The 26257-nt window shown below is 40.6% G+C and overlaps 1 protein-coding gene across 3 annotated transcripts in view; it reads right to left on the bottom strand.

The window, feature by feature from the left end:
* Window positions 1-744: 744 nt before the first annotated feature.
* Window positions 745-26257, bottom strand: part of LOC126278325 (ras-responsive element-binding protein 1-like) — a 380719-nt gene continuing 355206 nt past the window's right edge. For 2 of the 3 annotated variants that reach the window (XM_049978343.1, XM_049978345.1), the window contains 9 exons: window positions 21161-21596; window positions 17781-18098; window positions 14766-15116; window positions 12564-14353; window positions 11931-12345; window positions 10719-11269; window positions 8470-9120; window positions 5833-6160; window positions 745-3421 (listed from right to left, as the gene is read on the bottom strand). In XM_049978343.1, coding sequence (XP_049834300.1) covers window positions 2936-3421; window positions 5833-6160; window positions 8470-9120; window positions 10719-11269; window positions 11931-12345; window positions 12564-14353; window positions 14766-15116; window positions 17781-18098; window positions 21161-21596 — 5326 coding nt within the window. In that variant the 3' untranslated portion in view covers window positions 745-2935. The remainder of the gene's footprint in view (window positions 3422-5832; window positions 6161-8469; window positions 9121-10718; window positions 11270-11930; window positions 12346-12563; window positions 14354-14765; window positions 15117-17780; window positions 18099-21160; window positions 21597-26257) is intronic. The other variant, XM_049978344.1, reaches the window with a different exon arrangement.

Genomic DNA, 26257 nt, shown 5'->3' with positions numbered 1-26257 from the left:
CTCAGATATTAACAATGTATATTCTCTTTTATGTTGTTTCCAACGTAGTGTGTCATGCCATAAGCTAAACAAATAAATAAAGTGACTGAGAAATTTAAGATCCTGTAGTAATCTGCTCATCAGGATGTATAATCTTACAGTGACGGTTCACCACAGTAAGTCAAAAATAGAATTTGTGTGTGTGTCTCGAGGCATTGTAACTCATGGCATGAAAATTACCCGACTACATTCATCCGATGTTCGAGAAAGAGTGCTCAGTGACTTCCAACAAAATTTAAACATAATTTGAAGCTGTTCTACACAAGGAAGTTAGATTATTTGATGAATAAGGGGTGATGGGGCTACTGTTTCCTTAGCTGATAATTGTAACATTCATTTGCTTGAGGAACAGTCACCATTAATAAACTGTCTTCCAGTCATCCAGTGTCATAATACCACATTCCTTTCTGAGGTTTTGATTAACTGTGCTACTTGATTAATGTCTTAAATTTTCACTACTCATAAAGTTTATGGGGCTACAGAAAAGAAAAAAAAAATCTGCTGTGGAGCAAGCTACATGAAATAACTGACAATTTTGCAATTTCTTGAGCAGTTAACATGGAAACTAAGAACATTTTTTTCCTATTTTTTTAACTTAATGTTGAAAGTAGTCTTGTACTCATTATTGTTGATAACTTTTGCTCAAAAATCAAAAAGTTGATTTATCTTTTCATACCAGGGTAGTGGCCAAAATAATCAATGCTCTATGGACAACAGTTTTTTATATTATAAATATTGTACATAAACAAATGTGTGTGTATAAAAAGCCATTGTGTTTTAACTTAGAGGAAAATAATAATATTATTAAATTCAAATCATGGCTATTTTACATTCAATACAAAATAGAAATAATTAACATTTTACCCTGCAGGTATGTGCCTAAGCACATGCAATTGGGGCCACACATTGTATATATTTATATACAGTATCAGATCTTCCATCAAAATCCAAATTTTGGACATTTAAATAACATTTTTGGTTTCTTATTAAACAAATACCTCATAAATAAATCATTTTTACATGAATGTTTACACCATACAGCTGAATTGTACACTACAGACAGTAAAATAAAATGCTGTCACAGTAAACTTTGGAATGTTGAAATCAGTTCTTTAAAGTAAAGTATAATCAAAGCCTCAATAACAATAATAATAATAACAAATTAAATCTGCAATTCTTATTTGTAGTGTATGAAATGATACGAATATAAATAAATAATTTTAAAATAGTTTCTGTAATAGGTTAATTAACAATTAGTGACTTGTGCAACACAGAATGATATTTAATGCCGCACTCATTGCTAGATTTATCACACAACTCACTCATACTGTGCAGAATATAAGTGAAGATAAAGGCCTTTGCTCTCTTTCAGAATATACAAGGAAAACGGATGAATGACTCTCTTCTCAACAAGTAAGTCTATGAAATGATGTTCACGCAATAAATGTTTTTAAAACAAGAAGTTGTCTCATTATTTAATAACCTTTTCTCATATTACCTGAATATATAACAAATTGGGTGGATAATATGTACTCCAGATGTAAGACCTCACAACTGACCTTCCTTTACAGTAAAAAAACTGACCCATTGGAATCTGTGATGGTAACTTATAAGAATGACTTAACCATCAAACAGTAGTAGGTTTTTCTTCGCCAAATAACTGGCACAAAATGTCTTTTACATTTGGGCAGCTAGGTACCCACAAATGAAGAGTCTTTCATAATCAAAATAGACTGTGTTGAATCTGTCACTCTAATCACAAATTATTTAACACTTTTGGAAACTAGCACCAAAGTGAAAAAAGTAAGTGACATAGCACAGCCAACATCTTTATGTCCCAGACTAGAAAACTTTGAACAAGACTAAAACTTCAGTTTTGGAATGTCAGGAAAAAATGTTATTAATAATGATTGCCTTTTGTTATCTAACTTGGAGACACCACCGTTAGTTACAGCTTTAACTGAAACATTATTTTATACAACTTAGTTTTCACAAGAAAAATATGGTGCAATATTGTACATCACCTACTTAATATGGCCTGAGCTTTTGTATTAAATAAGTAAGAAGTAGTCACTTTATCACATCCTTATATTTTGATTGTCTGGCTATCTAACCACTAAAAGAATAAAAATAATTAGCATATGTTGATGAAACTGAATTATTTTATAACTGCATTCAGTGTCTGCAATGTAAATACTGATTAGCCAGTACCGGTATTTACATTGCTAGCCTCCTGTAATATATGTTTGTGTTTCACACACTTTATAATTATTTTGGTAATACTTGTTTGATATCTACTCAATAAAATAATCTTACTCATAGAATCTTTGGATATTCTGTAGCTTACGTGTGCACAAAGTGCACGCACCAGCTACATGTTCATGCATTAAGCAACTATACAGACTTACACTAATGAAGCTATGTTGTAAAAATGTATTACCAGAGGATTCAGACATAATTTACAACAGGACTATAACCATTAACATTCATTATAGTGTACATTTATCATTACTGTATTGTGTTCAACTACTTTTTGGCATGGCATAATACTTAAATGAACTTCAGAAATTAAAGTGAAAACTCTTGAACGATTTTTTGCAAATGTAATCCTACAATGTGAGGTAGAAAACACTGCAAACATAACACACAAAATAACCACACAACAAATATTCTGTTACCCACACATCTTACCTCATGTTCAAACAAAATAGTAGAAATATACTGACAACATCACAAATTTAAATATATAATTCTCCTCAAGTCCAATACACACCAAAATTTGTTTATTGCCATATTACTTAAGTCTTTGATCTGTGTGTAAATAACAGTTTCTAGATCTTTCACAGATAACTGCCAGTCTGTATTCCCCATCCCTAAGTTGACATGAGAAACTCTTTCATTGTTTGACACCAAGAAGTTTTGCCGCATCATCGGCTGACCGAGCCTGGAGAGCTTTGTCTATAATAGAACGGTCCTGGATGCCAAGCAGATTACCTATGAGATCTGACGCATCTTCTGATTCACCCCGACCTTTAACAACTGATGGTGTGGTAGCATCATCATTATTGTTGTTGTTACTGTTGATGTTGTTGTTGTTGCTGCTACTGTTGTTGTTGTTGTTGTTGTTGTTGTTGTTGTTGTTTCCTGTGGGGCTGTTGTTATCAGTCACACTTACACATCCATCACTTTCAGTCACAAGTGGTGTCACACTAGCTGCTGCACAGCCTCCATGTTTTTTGCGGTGTCGAAGCATACTGTGTTTCAATGTGAAACGCCGGCGACAGACATCACAAGAGAATGGCCTCTCACCAGTATGCGTACGCATATGACGGCGCAAATCCTCTGCTGACCAAAAACGTCGCATACAGAAAGCACACATCACCTGTAAAAAAAAGAACACCACTTACATTTAAGTGCACAACTGCACTTTTAGTTCATTCCTGTTTTAAAAACTTGCCTATAATTATAGTCTGCCATAGATATTGATAAAATAATTTCGGTGAACATTATTAACAAAATGAATCAATGAAACAATATCTTTGCTGTAAAAGCTATGAATTTTAACATACATTAATGGACATCCAAGGAATAATGCCTAGGACTTATATCATTCTTCATGGTATAACATACTTTGCAATGAAGTAAAGATGTTTAGGTTTTCAGTCCTTAACCCCGCTATCTGAAGGTGCCCCAAAAATAGTTGTGTGAGCACGAACATGAGGATTTATCCAACTGTAATTATTTAGAAACCAAACTGCAGTCCAAGTAATTAATCAGTAACATGTTGATGTCTTATTATTTGTAACAACAATGCAGAAGGGCAAACTACTAGTAACCACACAGAGGAGCTAACGAGCTAACAGGCACAATGCAAAAGACTGGTAAACATTTAGCTTACAGACAAGAAATCCTTATTCTAAAATACAATGAGTTGTGTGACAATGTGTGTGTTTTCTATTTCAGGAGGAGGACTTTTTTCCATTGATAGACCTACTTTCTATGTGATGTATGGCAATTACATTTTTGCTCTTTCCAACTTACTAACAACAGAAAACTTTATGACTCTTGAGTATAGAGGATGTGAGGCTAGATTCAAATTATTATTGTGTCAGATACAGCGGAGGATGGCTGGGATGATAAGAAAGTACCACAGAACTGAAATCACAGTAATAAAAACTAAAGGTTTACTTGTGGTAGTGTATCCAGATTATTTCATTCCGTAAGACCGGTGTAGGGGTGTGGGATGGAGGAACCGGGGTTGCACTTCGTCAGTTCCCAGCCTTGCATGGGCTCACTGTATTTTTTAACTGCCAACTGTGGGTGGTTTATCTGCAAGCTGGCTTTACCAATATCAGCTGACTGAACATCTCTTTCATACCATAAAATATCTCCCATACATTGTGGCCATCTGGGACTGCGCATCTGCTGTGACAAGAACTCCCTTGCCCAGAATGTTGACGGTCTCACAGAGACTTACACAGAGAAACTATCCCCCAGACCTAGTCAGCAAACATATTTCCTTGGCCATACCCACACACACCCAATCCTCCCACCACCAATGAGAACCATTTACAAAGGAGTGCCACCTTTTGACCCGATACCGCTCCAGACTGGAACAAATGGGCCACTTCTTTTGTCAGGGCTTTGGTAATCTATTGTCATGCCCTGAAATGAGGGACATCCTCCCAAGATCCTTCCCACCCCTCCTACAGTGGTGTTTCATCACCCACTCAACTTCCAGAACATCCTAGTGCATCCCTATGCCAGTCCCAATCCCATCTCCTTGCCACAGGAATCATATTCCTGTGGAAGACCCATTTGCAGTACCTGACTGATCCACCCACCCAGTACTTCCTATTCCAGACCTGTCACAGTCTTATCTTACCTCATCAGAGGCCAATCTGCCTGGGGAAAGCACCAATGCCTTATACCAGCTCTGCTACAATCCGTGTACAATGTTTTTGGTATGACTACCAACCAGCTTTCCATCAGGACGAATGACCACCACCAAACTGTGACCTAAGCAGAGTGGACCACCCTGCAGCACAAGGTGCAGCTGAACATAACATGCTTCATTTCCATGGCTGCTTCGCAACCTGCACCATCTGGATCACCCCTCCACCACCACATTCTCTTAACTGCTCAGATGGAAGTAATTCTTTCTCTTCTTCCCAAATTATCCCAGTCTCAACCTACGGTAACCTCCTGTTCCCACATCCTCCCCCCAACAGTTTCCACCCCCTCTGTCCATCTCCTCCCAATTCACATCCCCTCATCCTCATCATGTGCTGTTCTCTGCCAATTTGCCAATGCACCCACCTGTCTTTTTTACCTCCTCTACCCATCTCCTTTTCCGCTACCTGTTTCATTCCCCCTGCCCCACTCACCACAACCCTCTGAAGGTGCACCTGACAGCCTTGTCTGGCTACGTCCTAGACCTGCAGGCTCTGCTAGGCAGCATGACTCCCCTTACGTGTACCTCGCTATCCCTCATCCTTCCCTGCCCCACTCTGGATTGTTGCTTGACTTCATCTGGTCAGAGACAGCATTCGTGTGTGTGAGATGTGCTTGCTTGTGTGAATATATGTGAGTGTATGTGTGTTTTCTTTTCTGAAGAAGGTTCTGGCCAAACGCTCAATGTCAAATGAACAGTCTTTTTGTGGAGCCTATCTGCAACTCAATGTGTCATCTTCATGGTGAGCAGCAGTCTATCCTTTAGATAATATTGTTGAAGGAAGTTTATGTTTCCACTATTTCAGCTACTGAAAATGACCACTGATCTGTGCAACTCACCTTCCGGTTGGCATAATCTGGAAATTTTCCTCTGGCTGATTCCATCCCTTCCTCTGGATTGTGTTGTGCCACATGTGTATGGTTTCCTTCTTCCTTCACAACACCCATTGCTCCACTGTTACTGATGTTGTTATTATCTTCAGCAGCTTCAAGGGCACCTTTCATTACAAGTAGCTCAAATTCAGCAGTATGGCATTCTTGTATGTGATTGAGTGCATCTTGCCTTTCTGCATAACTCCCATCACATAAGTGACACTTGAATGGCAGCTCAGAAGATGGCAATGTGTCCACTGCTGCAGAGGTTTGATTTAGTTGTGAAGATAATCTGCTGGAAGATTAATACCACTCATTACAACCTTTCTCTAGCTGAAAGTTGATTTTGGCATCACAATATTACTGAACCTAATACTGAGGTACAAATTATTACTTAAGGAATAGTGTTAAGTGTTATTCTAGTTTTTTGAAAAGTTTTTGCATTATGTGCAAACAGGCAATACTGAGCCCTATGGTGTTTCAACAAACACAAGTAATTTTAAAGCATCAGACCACTATCGTGAAATGTCCCACTATGCTAAACAAATCATCTAGGAAATCATTCATCAAGATCATGTTACAGTTATATCACAGTGGAAATTTTATGTTTATGTATTTGGAAGCTGCAGCTAACTCAATCTTGTAAGGTGAAACTTCTGACTTTTTACCAAATTATTTTAACTTTAATGCTTATAATCAAAATTCCATCTAAATCATAAATTTATTTCATCACCTTATACAACTATGCAAGATGCATGTCAGGACAATTGGATGAAAATGTTTGTGGTACATCAAAGCAGTACACTCAGCCCATTCCTGTTCAGTATTTTTTATTAATTACCTGACTTCCTCAATACAAAAGCTCGCCCCCTCCTCTCCTTGGAATCTTTCGTGCATTGGTGATGTGTTGTTGAAATCAGAAAGTAAAGAAAAAAGAGGACAGACCTCAGAACAGTGGACAGAGGCATTAAAAAGTGCTTTCCAACTACTACACTACCAAACCCAAATTATCCAGTGGTAGTGTCCAACTCAAAAGAACCAAATTACCAACTGTTATCATATTCAAATGTCTACAATCAGTAATATCAGGCAATAGAGCTATAGATGCAGATGTTAACCATTGGATAACCACATATTACAATAAAACAGCACTTACTTCGGTCTTGCGTGACAGAAAAATTCCTGTTTGCACCAAAGTTAAAGTACAACAAACAGCTCTTAGAGAAGGAGTGATCTTTGGCAGCAAGGTTTAAGCTATAAAGAAATCACCAGACCAAAATCTGCATTCAGATAAAATGCTCAGGTTGTGATGGTCAGGTGGTGTCACCCCTCAGGGTAAATTCAATTTTGAATATAAAGAGCAACTTTTCATGCATGTGGAAATGTCACTTGCAGGAAATACAGATAATTTGCAAACAGAAATTGCTCTTCAGTTTTTGTTTGACCAACAGGTTAGTCAATAATTATTGCCAATTTTTACCTTCAGAAACCACCAGTAGCCAGGACAGGCAGTTGCATGAAGGTATTGGAACAAGTTGTGGTGTGGTAGACTTCTGGTTCTTCCTGGCAATATGCAGGAGATACATAGAAGGAAAAGTATGCCACATTCTCATGACAGCACATTCTCTTGACAGCAGTCGAGAAGTAGCTTGTTAGCCTGGAGGAAGTATCATTTCCAAAGTTATGATAGCCTTTCGCTTGGTTCACTACTGAAACTCTTTATCCATTTTGTGACGAACGTGCTTCATTTAGATTAAGCGGCTTGATGATAATTTTATAATGTGATCATTTTATGTACAAATTATTTTTATGAACTTCTGACTTTTCATTTGTGAGATAAAGAAAAGCAGCAATATCTAAAAAGATGGCCTGGTGATAAATAGCACATAATGTTTCATTTCCTTTCAGCACTACCTGTAGATTAATCTATTTTCCATACATCTCAAAAAGTCATCCTTTACAAGTGCTAGTATGCAAATAGTACCCATTAATGATAAAGAGTACAAAATCCAGACTGAGATGACATGGCTACTTGCTTTGAGAACCAGATGACCATGTAATGAAGAACAAGTTTCCCATCATTTTAGAAGAGAAAGGAAAAGGATGGTCTCTGCCAACCTGGCCATCAGCAGACCAAAAAGACTTACTAATAGATGGGTCTGATTAAACAAGAAGCATACTCACCATGCAAATGAAACCTCAAGATTAGAAAACCTTACATCATGTAAGGGTACTGTGCACAGAAGAGAAGGCCTTATATTATTTTTCATGATGTGGCCATCGGTATCAGATAAATACAGTACAGGTACAGTTTATACTGTCAGGAATGGTACCTCTTTGTACCACTTACTGTCCAAGAACAGGTGCTGCTCTCCTGACGTTTTATATTATACATAATGCATTCATTTTTATTCAGATAATTTCAATAGCCAAAACCTGCACAATTGATCAAGGTACTGAAATGATCTAGATGAAACACTGGTTGTAAGTGTTAACAGGATTGCTAACCTCAACCTAGAATCTTTTATCCTACATTGTTAACTTTAATGTCCACATCAAATCAACTCAACAAATATTGCACAAACATTAGGTGTGCATACATACCTGGGTACAATGCAGGGCACCACTGTAGGTGAGGCTTCCTCTACAGTCACAGCAGGAGGTGCAATGGGTGACACAGCTGGTGTGGCTACTGTGCTCGCTTCAGGCACTGGAGGTAGTGCCACAAGCACAGGAGTTGTTGGAGGAGGTGAGTCTGTCAGAACACTGACTTCAGGGTCTGCAGACGACGGTTCATCACTACCACTGCCAGTGGGACTACTGCCAGTTTGATTCCCATGCTTCGTGGACAAATGTTTACGCAAATTGCTCTGAGTTGAAAATGTTGAACTCGGGCACTGGTGACATTTGTATGGCCGTTCAGGTACGTTACGTGTTGCAGAGTTTACTGCCCCAGGAGAAGTTTCCCCACTGCTGCTTGCACTCCCAACTGCACTTGCATTGACAGCCTGACTCCCGCTACTTCCGCCATGTTTACGCAATAAATGACGGTCACAGTTTGATTTTGTAGTGAAAAGCAGTGGGCAGTGTTTGCATTTAAATGGTTTTTGACCTGTGTGGGTCAGGACATGACGTCTTAGTGAGGATGACCATGGGAATTTGCGGTTGCAGTAAGGGCACGAGACCCGATTTGGTGCCAGGGAATATGCACTTTTCTTCTTGACATCTGATGGGGGCGTAAGCTCCGTCTCAGACCTGTAATAAAAATTCATCTTACTAAACCAAAAAAATAGTCATTACATTAATCAGTCATTACAGTGACAATTTGGACCATTGTTCAAGGACAAGTGATAAAAGTTCAATGGCTGGCAGCAGAGACTAAAAATTTCACTTATTTTTCAGCATAGACCAAATTAAGCCAATGTAGTTCATCCATATTCTATCCTAGAAGCAGAAAATACTTTTCTGCAGCTACTAGAACATCATCCGTGGACTCACTGAACTTGCGGCACTAATGGTTTTAGATGTGGGAGCAGGTAGAAATCAGAATGTGCTAGCTGTGATCTTTTGTGTGACAATTCCAACAATTTATACTTCAAAGCCCTCTATTTTCCCACTGCCAAATCTTTTGTGAGTGGCTGCACTAAGGTGAAGAAATTTATTTTTCCACTTCTTTGCAGTTCAGGACTTTCCTTAGATGTTCTTTTTCGTCCAATGGAACAGAATGCTTTTGTTGTGTTCATCAGCTATTGATTTACCATTTGTAAAATAATCTATCAGAACATTCTATGATGCATTCCTGAAATCATACATTATAAGCAGTCCACTAGGTGAAACTGCCTTTGTTCTTTCTAGTGGAGAACCACTGGTTTCACCCACTGTTTGAAGTATGTTTTAATTCTGGAATGAACTGTTGGATCCACATCTTGTTCGTAGTAATAGATAGGAATATGGATTCATATTAAAACTGTCCAAACTTTTACCTTTATATGCATTTAATTTTTGTCATCAGTCAACTAAATGTGAAACCCAGCTTACAAAAGGGCTCTTATAGTTAATTCTTCTCTTTAATCCAATGTGCCCAACATCAGCTGTTTCGCACACCTTTAATCACTTGTTGCACATTACTATATTGTAAATTTGGTCAATAATCTGTGAGTATAGTTTAAAGAAAGGCTGCATTCGCATTCAGGTGCCTATATCTTTAAACGCTCCAAATGAAAGCACAGTTCCTGACATCATCAACACTGGGTGATGTTTTGCTAACAATAAACAGCCCAAAATGTAATTATTCATAACAATATGGTATTCCAGTTTATCAACTTGAGTGAGACACACACAAGTACTTTAAAAAATTTGTAAACAAATCTATTGTACAGATAGAGTTGACACTGCATTATTTCACGAAAGCCAATGACATCTATGTGCCATGCTTTGAAATCGAGCCATAATCTGCATCCTCATACTGAATGCTAAATACTGCAGTAAAAGAGATGAGTGGTGCCGCAGGTCTCACAATAAAGTGGATATTATCTGGGTTGGAAATGGTTGTTGTAGAAAGAATTTGTAAATGTACTGTGTATTTAGTTGATGGCTACAGGGTTACCTGTAGTAGGACAGGCTGGGACTAACATGACAGCAAAAATGTGGAATTATAGTTGAACATGATACCCTATGCAGGCACAAAAAGAATTTTGAATGAAAACAAAATGAGATCTGGATGAATCTTGTACTTATGGAAATGTGTTCCTCGCACATGTGAAGGAGGAGTAGTTTACATGTTCTTCACATAAATAAAGATAAAATTAATCTACACAACAGCAGCCCTCTTTCTCTGTACAATGTATGCTCACCTGTTCTCATCACTGCTTCCAGCAACAAGGCCATCCTCATCTTCCTCACTATTGTCCTCTAGTTTGAAATATCGCTGGAAAGCATGGGTTTGTTGATTTGCTGCATCTAGCAATCTGGAGACACTAGCAAGGTCTGTGCCTGCTCCTGCTCTCATTTCCAGTTCCTCTGGTGACACAACTGTAATAGAGGGAACTGGAGGCTGCGGAGTTGGGTTTGGGGACTGCTCACTCTCATCAATGACCAGTTCAGCTTCATCATCTGCATCATCAGCTGATACAGACAATTTGGATTTCAGCTGTTGAGCAATTGCATGTTTCACTTCATCTGAGATGTAAGTCTTTGAACCACAATTATTAGTATTGTGACTGTTATCTTCATTCCTCATGGAAGTGGCTGGAGTAACAACTGTAGTGCCTGTGGTAGTCACCACTGCTGTTGCTGCAATGTTTATGCTAGTGGTGGGAGTGATGGTAGCAGTGGAATTAACACTGCTACTGTTGAAGGTTGTGCAGTTGTTGCTGGATGTAGACCGTTGCTGCTCCTTTAGAACCTGTGGATAATTAAAAATTTTATTAAATAACTGATTGATTCAATTGAATAACTGATTTATTGATTCATCGAGTTCTCATCAAGAAGGAGAACCGCCAGACATTTAGAATGAATCATTATATGTGTTACTAACAAGGCAAAGTGGTTATAAAATAAACCTGCCCACTGTATTACCAAAGTGATATATACTAGATTATGGACACAATAAGATAGTCGGTATACCTAGATGTGGTCTCACCATAAGCATTTCTTGACTTTAGATTATGTTCTGAAGGGATAGTTTCCTCATATGCTGTCCAGTGTATTCTGAATGTTTGTATTGCACTGCAGCATCCATCAACCATGGCTCTAGGGATTGTGTGGAGTGTGAATTTGAATGGATTGTGTGGAGTGTGAATTTGAATTAAATGTACATCGTTAGAGTGTTTTTCTGTATGCCTCACTCATTTGACATCACTTTCCCTACCCCACAATAGCCCTGCTGAATACTCTAAATTTGTGTAATGCAGAAAAAGTAGTGAAAAGGAACTGAGACAGTGAAATGGCTACTAAATTATAAAATAATTACTTGTAGATACAGAGCATTATAGTTCTAGTGATATATTTATTCACATTATTGCAACTGAACCAATGTATAACAGATCTTAGATAAGAGCTCTCACCTCTGTAACTGGTCGTGGAATAGTGAGAAGATGGGGCACATCTTGCAGATCAGTGCACGTAACATTCGGAGGTGGTTGTGGCCTCCTTCCTGGTCCTCCCACTGTTCGTTGTCGCTGACTCCATAACTGAGGGTGTTGCTGCTTTATATGTCGCTCCATATTTGAACGGAGTGTAAATCGTGCAGAACAGTGTTCACATGCAAACGGCCTCTCAGTGCGGTACCTTCTTTGTTTTTGCTTTGGCATCAGAACACCATTCTTGATCACCATTTTTACAGAAGATGATGGTACAGCAGGTAGGTCCCGGGATATAGTAACTGGTTTTGGTGGCATGTGATGTATTATATCTGCCTTTTCAGCCACGGGGACAGGAACATTGGTGTCAATTTCCTGCTTCAACTTCATACTGGCATTCCTGGCAAAAAGAATAATAAGTGTGTTAGTCTATGTCACTCTTGCTATAGTGTTTATAGTTATTTGGATTATTACAAAGTACACAATATGATATAATTTGGGTTCTGGTACAGCATTGTTCCCCATAGTTAAAAATTTGATAATAATAATTAAAGTATCTTAATGTGTCACTTATCAGAAGTTTATTTAAATAAGCAAACATTCTGTACTCTAGTTTACCTGCTACTGAAATCATTTGAAGAGTCTTGGAAAGTTTGTGGGTGTCTATTAATCTGTTCGTTTCCAGGCACTGCACTTAATACTTTTCCACCACAAGTGAGCCGTATTTCACGAATCAATTCCTTTTGCAGCAATCGTTCCTTCATTTCTTCCACTTCCTGCAAATTTGATGTGGGAGGAAAGATTGGTCTAGAAGGTGAGGGCATCAAAAAATAAGGGAAAATAGATGATATGTATGGTGAACCAAACTGTGGAAAGTATCTGGTTGCAGGAACATCTGTATTGGGTGACTGTGGAGGATTCTGGTTAAGATGAGGTGGGAGATTTGAAGCATGATTGCTGACTGTATTCAAAATATGCTGTGCCAATATGGAGCCAGGGCTATTGCTCATTACTAAGGGGACTTGATTTTCAGCTTTGACCTGTGTTCCAAAGAGAGATTTTCGGATTTTGTCAGTGTAGTGACTAGACGATACAGGAGTAGCAGACTTTTTGGATAAATCCTGAGGCTTTTCAGCATCTTCATCATCATCATCATCTGCTGAAGGAAATGGTGAATGACATGGGGGAGGTGATGGTGAGGGTTCCTTTTTCTTCTTCTTGCGCAAGTCCAAGGCATCCATACTGAGATCCAATGGTGAATTTACATCTCTACCATATGGTGTTGCACCACACGTGATAGCTGAGGTACATATAGGTCTTTGGCTTTGAGTGACTAAACTGGGAAACTGGTTTGTGAAAGTGACTAGTGTTTCTTTGTCTTGTATATTTTGCTGAACATCTTCAGGCTCTACCTCTGCCTCTGGTTCATGTTCATGTTCATGTTCCTCTTTCTTCACAGTCACAGACATTAGACTCTCCTCTGATACCTGTGGTAGTGTGTTACAAGAAATGGTTGGGTCCTCTATCTTGTCTGCTTTATCTATTAGTAATGGTGTTTTTACACTGTCATTGTTTGTAGTATCAGTAGTAGCAGTGGGTCGTAATCTTTCCTGCAATGACATGGGAATGTCTAGTTTTGCTTCCTCAGTGGTCTCTTTGGTGATATCAGGTCTGGAATGTGACAATGCTGTACTCAGAAGATGTCCAGTGCCATATTCTTCCGATGAGCCAGATGCAAATACAAGACTCCTCTTTACATCTAATTTTGTTGTTATCTTCCCTTGCAGCTCTGGATCATTTGTAGGATCCTCAGAGGGATGATAAATAATAGATTTTTTCACATCATCACGAGACAGTTTGGAATGGCGATTTCTCAGATGCCTCTCACAATTGGCCTTCGTTGTGAAAGCATAGTTGCATAGAGCACATTCATAAGGGCGGTCTCCATTGTGAGATCGCATATGCCGCAGAAGAATGGTGCGATCAGAGTGGGTGAACGGACACACATTGCAGCATCCTGCTGACAAATGTGCTCTGCTGTGACCTTTGAGTGCTCGTAAATTTGGAAAAACTGCATCACACAGTCGACACGGGAATTCCCCACGCAACTTCATGCGTCGAAACTCTGCAGCAAATAGATCTTGTTGTTCCTCTTCTTTGACAGCTGAATCTGGAGGTGTGAGATCACCACTGGCACTATGGCATGATGACGGAGGAGGAGGAGGAGATGGGGATTTGGAGAGCTCTGGCAATATCCCACCAACTGATGTTACAGAGATCATGCTCTGAATATCTGCCAAATCTCTGGTGCCCATTTGTGGTGACTGATCAAAGTTTGAAAAGTCAGAAGGTTGCTCCAAACTGTCTTCCTTGAACTGGGGTCCTGGTGAAGGTGTTTCATAAGGCACCTGGAAAAAGTTGATTAAATATATTATTGAAAATGTGAACCATAATATCTTTGTGGCATCAGTATTACTACTACTATTATTATTACTACTACTGCTACCACCACCACCACCACCACCACCACCACCACCACTACTACCAAAAAAACAACCAGTGCCTTCAAGACTGATACTGGTTGCTCCCTACCCTACAGCAATATTTCACTGGAAAACCAAGTAAGAAAATCCACTCTGACATGAAATGGCACTTTTAAATCATGAAACTACTGTAGTTATTTATCACATTAGACATTTACTCCAAAAAAAATCTCTCTCTCTCTCTCTCTCTCTCTCTCTCTCTCTCTCTCTCTCTCTCTCTCTCACACACACACACACACACACACACACAAAGTGTATTAACTGTCTTTATTTTTACCTGAGATGATACTTTATTACGGAGATCAAGGCATGAAAAGAAATCATGCCTCTTCTTTTCTTCAGGTGTTTCATCTTCTGATTCTGATGGAGAGACTTGCCGCCTTCCTGAGTGACAACTGAGATCAGTAGGACCATCACTTTCAGCACTATCTGAAGAAGTCGTCGCTGCCAAGCCACAGCCAGCATGTATATGGATCTTAAGAGCACTATCGCAGGGGAAGGATCGGTGACAGTGGAGGCACTGGAATCTTGGACATGTTGCTTTCGATGGCCGGTGCAGGGATTGTTCACACACAGCACGGGCAATATGTGGAAATTTTGAGCTGGAGAAGTCAACAAAAGTGAGGTCCTGCAAAAATGACAAAAATTTTACTTGTGAATTACATACATTAAATATTTTTTTAAAATATAAAAATTCAGTGTAGCAGATTCTTTGTCTGCAACAAATAACAATTTACATTCAAGATCCAGATCTTATTGAAAATGAATTTTGTGGCAGTAAATGACTTGCTATCAATAAAAAATGGTTCCTGTTTCACTTGGGATGAAAAATGTGAAGGGACCAATTTAAAGCGATGTAGCAGTACACCCAATATGGTCAAAACCATATACAGGATGATTAAAAAAAAGTTTACAAACTGACAGGGCACATCAGGCAAACAACAATTATCAGTTATCACATAGGAACTGAGGGTCACAAATGCTATCCTGGACTACTAAATGGCATTGCAGTTATTTAGTCACATGCTACAAATGAATGCCCTCTGCAGGAGATGCTCAAAGTTTTGTCGAGCTGCATCGAGACACTCCTGGCATTGATGCTGCATTCAATAATGCACCCTCTCAAAGATACCTGGTGTATCTAAAATCCACACTGCTGGTGTTTCTCTAAGCCATCCTGCTGCCATAACAATCCTGCCCAATTGGTACTACAGTGATGTAACAGATGTTTCATACTCAAGGCCCTTCACATACCCCCACAGGAAAAAGTCAATTTGGGACAGATCAGGTGAATGTGGTAGCCATGCAACTGGCCCACTGTGACCAATCTATCAGCCAGGAAAGGTTGCCTGCAGATATGCCCTTATTTGTTTACTGAAATGCGCATGGTATCTATCATGCTGAAATCAAATGTGGATTTGAACAGGCTTCATAACATCATTCAACATGCCTGGCAAAACCTCTCACACGAATATGAGATACATGCAAGCATGAAGTTGGTTTGATAGCCCAATTAAACAGTCTCTAATGATGCCAGCACACACATTAAGCGTAAATTTGCATGTGAGGCATGCTTACATGTAGCATGTGAGTTCACATCCACCCACGTACACAGATTGTGAATGTTCATCACACCCTCAAGTGAGAATGTAGTCTCACTGGTGAAGAGGGCACTTGCTCCGAAGCTTCGGTCTGCAGCGGATTCATGCAGAAAGCACGAGGCAAATCCCATGCACTTGTTGTAGTCTCCCGATTGCAATTCCTTGACATGTTGGAAACGAAATGGATGCAATTATCGTGTACAATGCACCAGATGGGGAGGAGAGGGGGGCTGAGACATCAGTGGTGTGGGATATTTTGCACGATATAATTGCCCAGCTTCTCGTCCATTCCAGTTGACCGCACAATAAATGAAATGCATCTCAGCCATTTCGCGGTACATGTAGCTAGCCATGTTAGTCACAACGCTTCCGCACCATGAATGGCAACTCTACCCATGTTTGTATAGCAACGCCCCTCGTGACAACACCCTCTCATGACTGTAGTCTCCTTCTATGCCATTTGTGACCTCCAGTTCCTATGTGATTAGTGGTCCTTGTTGTATGCCCGATGTGCCATGTTAGACTGTAAACTTCCCCCCCCCCCCCCCCCCCCTCTCATGTTTTATATTGAATGTAGGCTCTCCCAGCATATATTGTAGGTGAATAGCTCTCAGGTTTCCAGCCAGGTGGTGGTCTTAAAATGGCACAGTGTCAACACTGCCACCGGCCTGTAAACCTGAGAACTTTTCCCCAACCGTGTATGTTACTAATGTGCTATTTAATTATAAAATCTCAAAGTCTCTGAAACTGCTCATATACCATTGCACTGGAATATAGGTCCATTAAAACATTATGTCTATATAGCGATAGGATAAGATTGACTAACAAGAACACAAGATTTTGTAAATAAATTGTGTGAGTTTCCAAGTATGATATTCAGAAGACCTGCAGAATACAGAATGAGATTTTCACTCTGCAGCGGAGTGTGCGCTGATATGAAACTTCCTGACAGATTAAAACTGTGTGCCCAACCGAGACTCGAACTCGGGACCTTTGCCTTTTGCGCGCAAGTGCTCTACCAACTGAGCTACCGAAGCACGACTCACGTCCGGTACTCACAGCTTTACTTCAGAAGTAAAGCTGTGAGTACCGGACGTGAGTCGTGCTTCGGTAGCTCAGTTGGTAGAGCACTTGCCCGCGAAAGGCAAAGGTCCCGAGTTCGAGTCTCGGTCGGGCACACAGTTTTAATCTGTCAGGAAGTTTCACCTGCAGAATACTTCTTAGTGCAGTTAGCAAATTCATATATTTCATCAGCGTGATGAAGGAGAGATGATAAAGTATAACTATAGCCATTAGTAAACAACACTTTGTTACATTACACTATATATAGTGTAACAAAAATAATTTTATAATTTCTCTCTTTTCATGTCTTGTGCTATTCTGAGAATTACCACCAGGATTAAGATCATCAAAATCTATGTTACTTAGGAAATGAAGATGAGTTGTGAAGAAAAGGAAAGAAAAAAAAGAAAACACAGACCTGGTCATACCTGCTTATACGTTATATTTAAGGAATTTAGTACTTAGAAAACTCATTTTAAAATAATTTATCAGTTTTATGATCAGCAAAAGGGCACTTTCTGAAGATCTGCAATGACCACACAGCACCAGAGAAACAGGAAGGAGTATTTAATTATTGGAAAACCAATTTAAAAAATCATGCATAGATGATGTGTTATATTGTGACTTACCTGAAATCCGACAACTGTGTCATGAGCAGCATATCTGTGCATATCGAGGTCACGACTATTGCGGAAAGCAGCTCCACAAATATCACAGCGTATTTTGTTGTCCTGCAGCTGATGCAACTTGTAGAATGGTGTATCAGTACCTGGATGCGTCTTATTGATGTGTAATTCAAGTGAGGCAACAGAAGGAAATTCATGTCTCTCACACACTGGGCACTGTAATTTGCCATCACCACTTAAATCTTCGGGCGAGCCTGCGCCCACGGAACCACGTAACCGTTGCCTGATGGAAGTTTCACAGGCATCTCCATCCTCCTCCACCTGCCACAAGATGAGAGATCAGGTCAGAGTAAATTCTCTGTAAATTTACTTTGTATTTAGATACAGGAAGACAGCAATATTTATAGTATACTACAATAACAGAGCAATTAATACTTAATGGGCTATGAAAAATACAACTAAATTTGGCACAAAAACAACAAATCATTTGTTACAGTATTTTTTGAAATAATGGGATCCTGAATTGCCATCTACAATTTACCAGTGTCAGTTACAAATCACAAATATCATTGAACTGGTTAGCTTATGCAGCTAAATTATTAGTACATTGATTTTTTGTTCTCTCTGCTCAGTTTTAATGGGCACTCATATTCGACAGCAGCACTTTTAAATGGGCCTCACTATCTGTAACTTGACAGTATAAATAAAGCATAGAGAATTAACATAAAGACAACAATATCAAAATGATACATTGCTACTCTTTTTGTTGTGCCTGTTTGTAACTCAACATCTCCACTATATGATGAATACCAATCTATCCATTTCACAATACTGTCTTTATTTTATCCTTGATTTTCTGCTGTTAGAATTAACATCAAGATAGGCAGCAGCACATCCAAACCACAGTGTTACAAAACATAATGTACCATTGTCATTTATCCGCTGTGTTCTGTACCACATAATTATTGGGAACTGCTGAAGTTGATTATTTTTTGTTGTGAGTGTGGTGAAATGATCTTAATTCATATTTGTCTTGTAATAGTCATTAGTTACGGCATTACCTGAAGCTCTAATTCATATCTTATATGGGTCTGAGTTACTTATTCGTTATATTTAGGAACTGAAAATGTCTCACAGTGTATCACCTATATGTAACTTCGAATTCAGTGAAAGACCCAAATTTCACAAATCAAATATGACTCACCAGGATGATGATACCACCAATAATTAGTCTGAAATAGTGATGATGGATGATGTAATAACATTGTGATGAAATGATGATGATATTGCAGTGTGGTAAAACTGTGCTGATTTTATTACAAGCCAAACAAATGCATTATCCACAGTGTTAAAAACTACAAGAAGACTAAAATGGCTGGCCAGCATTCTTACTTCCAGGAAATGAAATTCCAGTACTACCAATGGACACATTTAAAACTGAAAAAAACTAGAACTGTTAGTTTCTTCCTCACGGAGGAAAGAGAGAGATATTTTGGAAAGAGAGGCTGATCACTGAGACCCCCAGGTTTACACAAATCCACACATCCCCGTGGCCCCAAAACTTAGATTCCTTTGGAGGATTACACAGTCTCTTTGGTAGACCTGTTGCACCTTCTAAGTGTTCTGCCAGTGAATCAAAGTGTTAGGTTTGCTCTACCCACATCATCATCTATGTGATTGTTCCAATTTAGGTTATTTGTAATTGTAATTCCTAAGTATTTAGATGAATTTACAACCCTCAGATTTGTGTGAATTATCGCTTAATCGAAATGTAGCTGGTTTCTTTTAGTAGTTATGTGAATAACTTCACACTTTTCTTTACTCAGGGTCAATTGCCACTTTTCGCACCATACAGGTATGTTATCTAAATCATTTTGCAAAGTCTTTTTGATCATCTGACGACTTTACAAGACAGTAAATGACAGCATCATCTGCAAACAATCTAAGACAGCTACTCAGATTGTCTCCTATGTCGTTAATATAGATCAGGAACAATAGAGGGCCTATAGCACTTCCTTGAGGAATGCCGGATATTACTTCTATTTTACTCTATGACTTTCCATCTATTACTACGAACTGTGACCTTTCTGACAAGAAATCACAAATCCAGTCGCACGAGGCGATACTCTGTAGGAGGAACAGTGTTGAAAGCCTTATGGAAATCTAAAAATATGGAATCAATTGGACATCCCCTGTCGATAGCACTTATTACATCATGAGTATAAACAGTTAGTTGTATTTTATAAGAATGATGTTTTCTGAATCCGTGCTGTGCGTCAGTAAATAATTTCCTTCGAGATACTTCATAATGTTCCAAAACTCTACTGCAAACATCAGTGACATAGGCCTGTAATTCATCGAATTACTCCTACTTCCCTTTTTGGGTATTGGTGTGACTTGAGCAATTTTCCAGTCTTTCGGTACATTTCTTTCTGTGAGTGAGTGGTTGTATATAATTGCTAAATATGGAGCTATTTTATCAGCATATACTGAGACGAACCTGACTGGTATACAATCTGGACCAGAGGCCTTGCCTTTATTACGTGATTTAAGCTGCTTCGTTACACCAAGGATATCGACTTCTATGTTTCTCATCTTGGCAGTTGTTCTTGATTGGAATTCAGGAATATTTACTTCATCTTCTTTGGTGAAGGAGTTTTGGAAAACCGTGTTTAATAACTGCTTTAGTGGCAATGTCATCAGTGACTTCACTGTTGTTATCGCGCAGTGGATGTATTGATTGTGTCTTGCCACTGGTGTGCCTTATGAATGACCAGAATATCTTTGAGTTTTCTGCCAGATTTAGAGGCAGAATTTCGTTGTGGAAATTATTAAAAGCATCTGACATTGAAGTACGTGTCATATTTCGAACTTCTGTAAAACTTTGCCAATCTTGGGGACTTGCGTTCTTTTAAATTTGGCACGCTTTTTTCATTGCTTCTGCAACAACGATCTGACCTGTTTTGTGTACAGAGTTCTGTTGGGTTGGTTGTTTGGGGAAGAAGACCAGACAGCGAGGTCATCGGTCTCATCAGATTAGGCAAAGGGGAAGGAAGTCGGCCGTGCCCTTTCAAAGGAACCATCCCGCCATTTGCCTGGAGTGATTTAGGGAAATCAGGGAATACCTAAACCGGGACGGCCGGACGCGGGATTGAACCGTCGTCCTCCCGGAATCTGTAATTTCGTTCTTGGTAAGATGGAGAATGACAGTTTTCTTCCACTCTTAATATTTAGTGACGAGGCAGTATTCCATCTAAATGCACTGCCCTTTTATACCTCGTGTACAACAATACTACTGCCATCCTTGAATTTGTATATTGCTATCCCGTGAATTTTGTCCCCTCAGCGTGAAGCCGTCAGCTTCCTACCGAGCTGAAACCTACCTTGCGTTTGTTGCACACGGTCGGAGAAGGGGGTGACGCGCCTCTGGTACTCCCCGCGCGGCTACTGCTGCTGCTGCTGCTGCTGCTGCCGCAGGACTCGCGGCGGCGCTTCGAGGCGGGCGAGGCATCAGGGGCGGCATCGTGCGTGCGGAGGTGGCGGTGCATGTTGCCGTTGGTGGTGAAGGCGACGCCGCAGACGCGGCACTGGAAGGGCCGCTCGCGGGAGTGGACGAGCGCGTGGCGGTCGCGGGAAGACGCCGAGCTGAGCGACTTCCCGCAGACGCCGCAGGGGAAGGGCGCGCCCGCGCCGCCGCGGTGCTGCTCCGAGCGCAGGTGGAGCGTCAGCGCGTGCTGCGACGGCAGCGTCGCAGAGCACGCGGGGCAGCCGAATGCGCCGGCGCCGGCTCCCGTGCACTCGTCGCTGTCGCCGTCGTTGCTAGAAACAGAGCCGCTCGGCGTAAGCTCTCACCCCAGAGGTCGATTTCAACAGCTACCAGGTGTACCGGTACGAAACGAACGTTTCTCTGTGAAAATCAAACACTAATTTTAAATAAAAGTAAAAACATTTTATTCAAAGTACTGATCATTGCTTTCTACACGTTTTGACCACCTCTCTGGCAATTTGTGGACACCACGCCGATAGAAATGTTCGTCTTTTGAAGCAGACCAATCAGACAACCAATTTTCGGCATCTACATCTACATTTATACTCCGCAAGCCACCCAACGCTGTGTGGAGGAGGGCACTTTACGTGCCACTGTCATTACCTCCCTTTTCCGTTCCAGTCGCGTATGGTTCGCGGGAAGAACGACTGTCTGAAAGCTTCCGTGCGCGCTCCAATCTCTCTAATTTTACATTCGTGATCTCCTCGGGAGGTATAAGTAGGGGGAAGCAATATATGCGATACCTCATCCAGAAACGCACCCTCTCGAAACCTGGCGAGCAAGCTACACCGCGATGCAGAGCGCCTCTCTTGCAGAGTCTGCCACTTGAGTTTGCTAAACATCTCCGTAACGCTATCACGGTTACCAAATAACCCTGTGACGAAACGCGCCGCTCTTCTTTGGATCTTCTCAATCTCCTCCGTCAACCCGATCTGGTACGGATCCCACACTGATAAGCAATACTCAAGTATAGGTCGAACGAGTGTTTTGTAAGCCACCTCCTTCGTCGATGGACTACATTTTCTAAGGACTCTCCCAATGAATCTCAATCTGGTACCCGCCTTACCAACAATTAATTTTATATGATCATTCCAGTTCAAATCGTTCCGCACGCATACTCACAGATATTTTACAGAAGTAACTGCTTCCAGTGTTTGTTCGGCTATCATATAATCATACAATAAAGGATACTTCTTTCTATGTATTCGCAATACATTACATTTGTCTATGTTAAGGGTCAGTTGCCACTCCCTGCACCAAGTGACTATCCGCTGCAGATCTTCCTGCATTTCGCTACAATTTTCTAATGCTACAACTTCTCTGTATACTACAGCATCATCCGCGAAAAGCCGCATGGAGCTTCCGACACTACTAGGTCATTTATATATATTGTGAAAAGCAAGGGTCCCATAACACTCCCCTGTGGCACGCCAGAGGTTAAGTCTGTAGACGTCTCTCCATTGAGAACAACATGCTGTGTTCTGTTTGCTAAAAACTCTTCAATCCACCCACACAGCTGGTCAAATATTCCGTAGGCTCTTACTTTGTTTATCAGGCGACAGTGCGGAACTGTATAGAACGCCTTCCGGAAGTCAAGGAAAATAGCTTCTACCTGGGAGCCTGTATCTAATATTTTCTGGGTCTCATGAACAAATAATGCGAGTTGGGTCTCACACGATCGCTGTTTCCGGAATCCATGTTGATTCCTACAGAGTATATTCTGCGTTTCCATAAACGACATGATACTCGAGCAAAAAACATTTTCTAAAATTCTGCAACAGATCGACGTCAGAGATATAGGTCTATAGTTTTGCGCATCTGCTCGACGACCCTTCTTGAAGACTGGGACTACCTGTGCTCTTTTCCAATCATTTGGAGCCTTCCGTTTCTCTAGAGACTTGCGGTACACGGCTGTTATAAGGGGGCAAGTGTGTAGAATCGAATTGGTATCCCGTCAGATCCAGTGGACTTTCCTCTGTTGAGTGATTCCAGTTTGCTTTTCTATTCCTTGGACACTAATTTCTTCTTCGTAGGAATCGAAGTGTTCCTCAGCCAATGCGTGTCACATTGATGAAAACAAATGGTAGTCGGAAGGGGCCAAGTCTGGTGAATACGGCGGGTGGGGTAGCAGCTCCCAGCCAAGTGTTTTGATTGTATCCTGAACCAGTTTTGCTTTGTGTGCAGGTGCATTGTCGTGTAAAAAACTTAATTTGCCATGTCTTCTGGCCCATTCTGGTCTTTTTTTTCGATCAATGCATGGTTCAAACTGAATCATTTGTTGTCTGTAGCGATTAGTATTCACAGTTTCACCGGGTTTTAGAAGCTCATGATACACCACACCTTTCTGATATCCCACCAAACACAGAGCAGTGTCTTCTTGGCGAATCGATATGGTTTTCCAGTCGACGTTGATGGTTGTCCCGGATTAACCCACGATTGTTCCTTAAAATAAATACTTAAAATAAATCCATTTTTCATCGCCACTAACAATTCGATGCAAAATTTACTTTCTTTCACGTCTTCGAAGAAAATTTGACAAATGGCTTTTCGGTCTTTCATTCAATTCATGTGGCATCCATTTTCCACACTTTTGGATCTTTCCTATAGATTTAATGGGGTAAGACATTGTTTGTTGTGCAACATTTAGCATTGCTGCCATTTGCTTCTGACTCAAACTATCATCTTCATCCAATATTGCTTGCAATTCGGCGTCTTCGAACTTTTTTGGTGTTGTTCCACGTTCTACGTTTCTTACATCAAGACCATTATTTCTGAACTGTTTTGCATGTTGCTTCTGATAGAGCATGATCGCCATATGCCTCGACAAGCATTCGAGGCGACTCTGCAGCACTTTTTTTCCAAATGAAAACAAGAAATTAATGCTTTCCGCAAATCATCACTTTCTGGTACACAATTCGACATTGTTAACACGATGAAAACATATGATGTTTGTTCCATGACTTGAAGTATACCAAATATCTTTGACAGATGCAATACCAACCCACCAAAAACAAAAAATGCTCTTTCACAACAAATGTTCCCTATCGACACATTTGTATCTTAACGCTCATTTCATACCGGTACACCTGATAATATTGCTTTACTGGGCACGGTCCACACGTATGTGGCGTGCCATTGCGATCTTTGAACTTCGGCAGTTATCTACAGTTGAGGGAAGCTACAGCTCGATGTTGACCCCAAACCATGGTGATTTACTGACTAGTAATATGTAATTAGACAGGAGTCATGCAGCCTCGATCAAGAGCCAATACTGATATGGTGGACAGTACCAAGGGCCCCATATGTACCAATCTTATTAATTGGTAACCTACTTAAATTAGTATGTTAATGAGTCCCCAACAGCAACAGAAAGGACGCGCTAAGTTGGCCACTAAATGGCTCTGAGCACTATGGGACTTAACATCTATGGTCATCAGTCCCCTAGAACTTAGAACTACTTAAACCTAACTAACCTAAGGACAACACACAACACCCAGCCATCACGAGGCAGAGAAATAAGTTGGCCACTGACCCATAATATAGCAGTCGTGAAATGTCCTTCCATTCGGAACACTTAATGGGGAATTATTTATTTCATATTGCAACCACCCTCAATAACGCGAAAGGCATGCCTAACGACGTGTTGTTGTATTGCCTGTGTGAATGAATGATTAATTGATTAACAACAGTAACAATAGGACACGCGGTCAAAAATATTAACTACATGTTTCGAACTCGAGTTTTCTAACACTCACTGCGTTGTATTATAACAGCCTTAATTTAATTTCATATTCCTTGCTACAAATACACTACTGGCCATTAAAATTGCTACACCAAGAGGAAATGCAGACGATAGACGGGCATTCACTGGACAAATATATTATACTATAACTGACATGTGATTACATTTTCACGCAATTTGGGTGCATAGATCCTGAGAAATCAGTACCCAGAACAACTACCTCTGGCCGTAATAACGGCCTTGATACGCCTGGTCATTGAGTCAAACATAGCTGGGATGGCGTGTACAGGTACAGCTGCCCATGCAGCTTCAACACGATACCACAGTTCAGCACGAGTAGTGACTGGCGTATTGTGACGAGCCAGTTGCTCGGCCACCACTGACCAGACGTTTTCAGTTGGTGAGAGATCTGGAGAATGTTCTAGCCAGGGCAGCAGTCGAACATTTTCTGTATCCAGAAATGCCCGTACATGACCTATAACATGCGGTCGTGCATTATCCTCCTGAAATGTAGGGTTTCACATTGATCGAATGAAGGGTAGAGCCACGGGTCGTAACACATCTGAAATGTAACATCCACTGTTCAAAGTGCCGTCAATGCGAACAAGAGGTGACCGAGACGTGTATCCAATGGCACCCCATACCATCAAGCCGGGTGATACGCCAGTACGGCGATGACGAATACACGCTTCCAATGTGCGTTCACTGCGATGTCGCGAAACACGGACGCGACCATCATGATGCTGTAAACAGAACCTGGATTCATCCGAAAAAATGACGTTTTGCTGTTCGTGCACCCAGGTTCGTCGTTGAGTACACAATCGCAGGCGCTCCTGTCTGTGATGCAACATCAAGGGTAACCGCAGCCATGGTCTCCGAGCTGATAGTCCACGCTGATGCAAACGTCGACGAACTGTTCGTGCAGATGGTTGTTGTCTTGCAAACGTCCCCATCTGTTGACTCAGGGATCGAGACGTGGGTGCGCCATCCGTTACAGCCATGCGGATAAGATGCCTGTCACCTCGACTGCTAGTGATACGAGGCCGTTGGGATCCAGCACGGTGTTTCGTATTACCCTCCTGAACCTACCGATTCCATATTCTGCTGAACAGTCATTGGATCTCGACCAACGCCAGCAGAAATGTCGCGATACGATAAACCGCAGTCGCGATAGACTACAATTCGACCTTT

Source organism: Schistocerca gregaria, chromosome 6 (assembly GCF_023897955.1).
Source record: "Schistocerca gregaria isolate iqSchGreg1 chromosome 6, iqSchGreg1.2, whole genome shotgun sequence".
NCBI classification, from domain to species: domain Eukaryota; kingdom Metazoa; phylum Arthropoda; class Insecta; order Orthoptera; family Acrididae; genus Schistocerca; species Schistocerca gregaria.
Note: the sequence above shows the minus strand (reverse complement) of the source record. Positions and strands in the feature narration are given on the sequence as shown.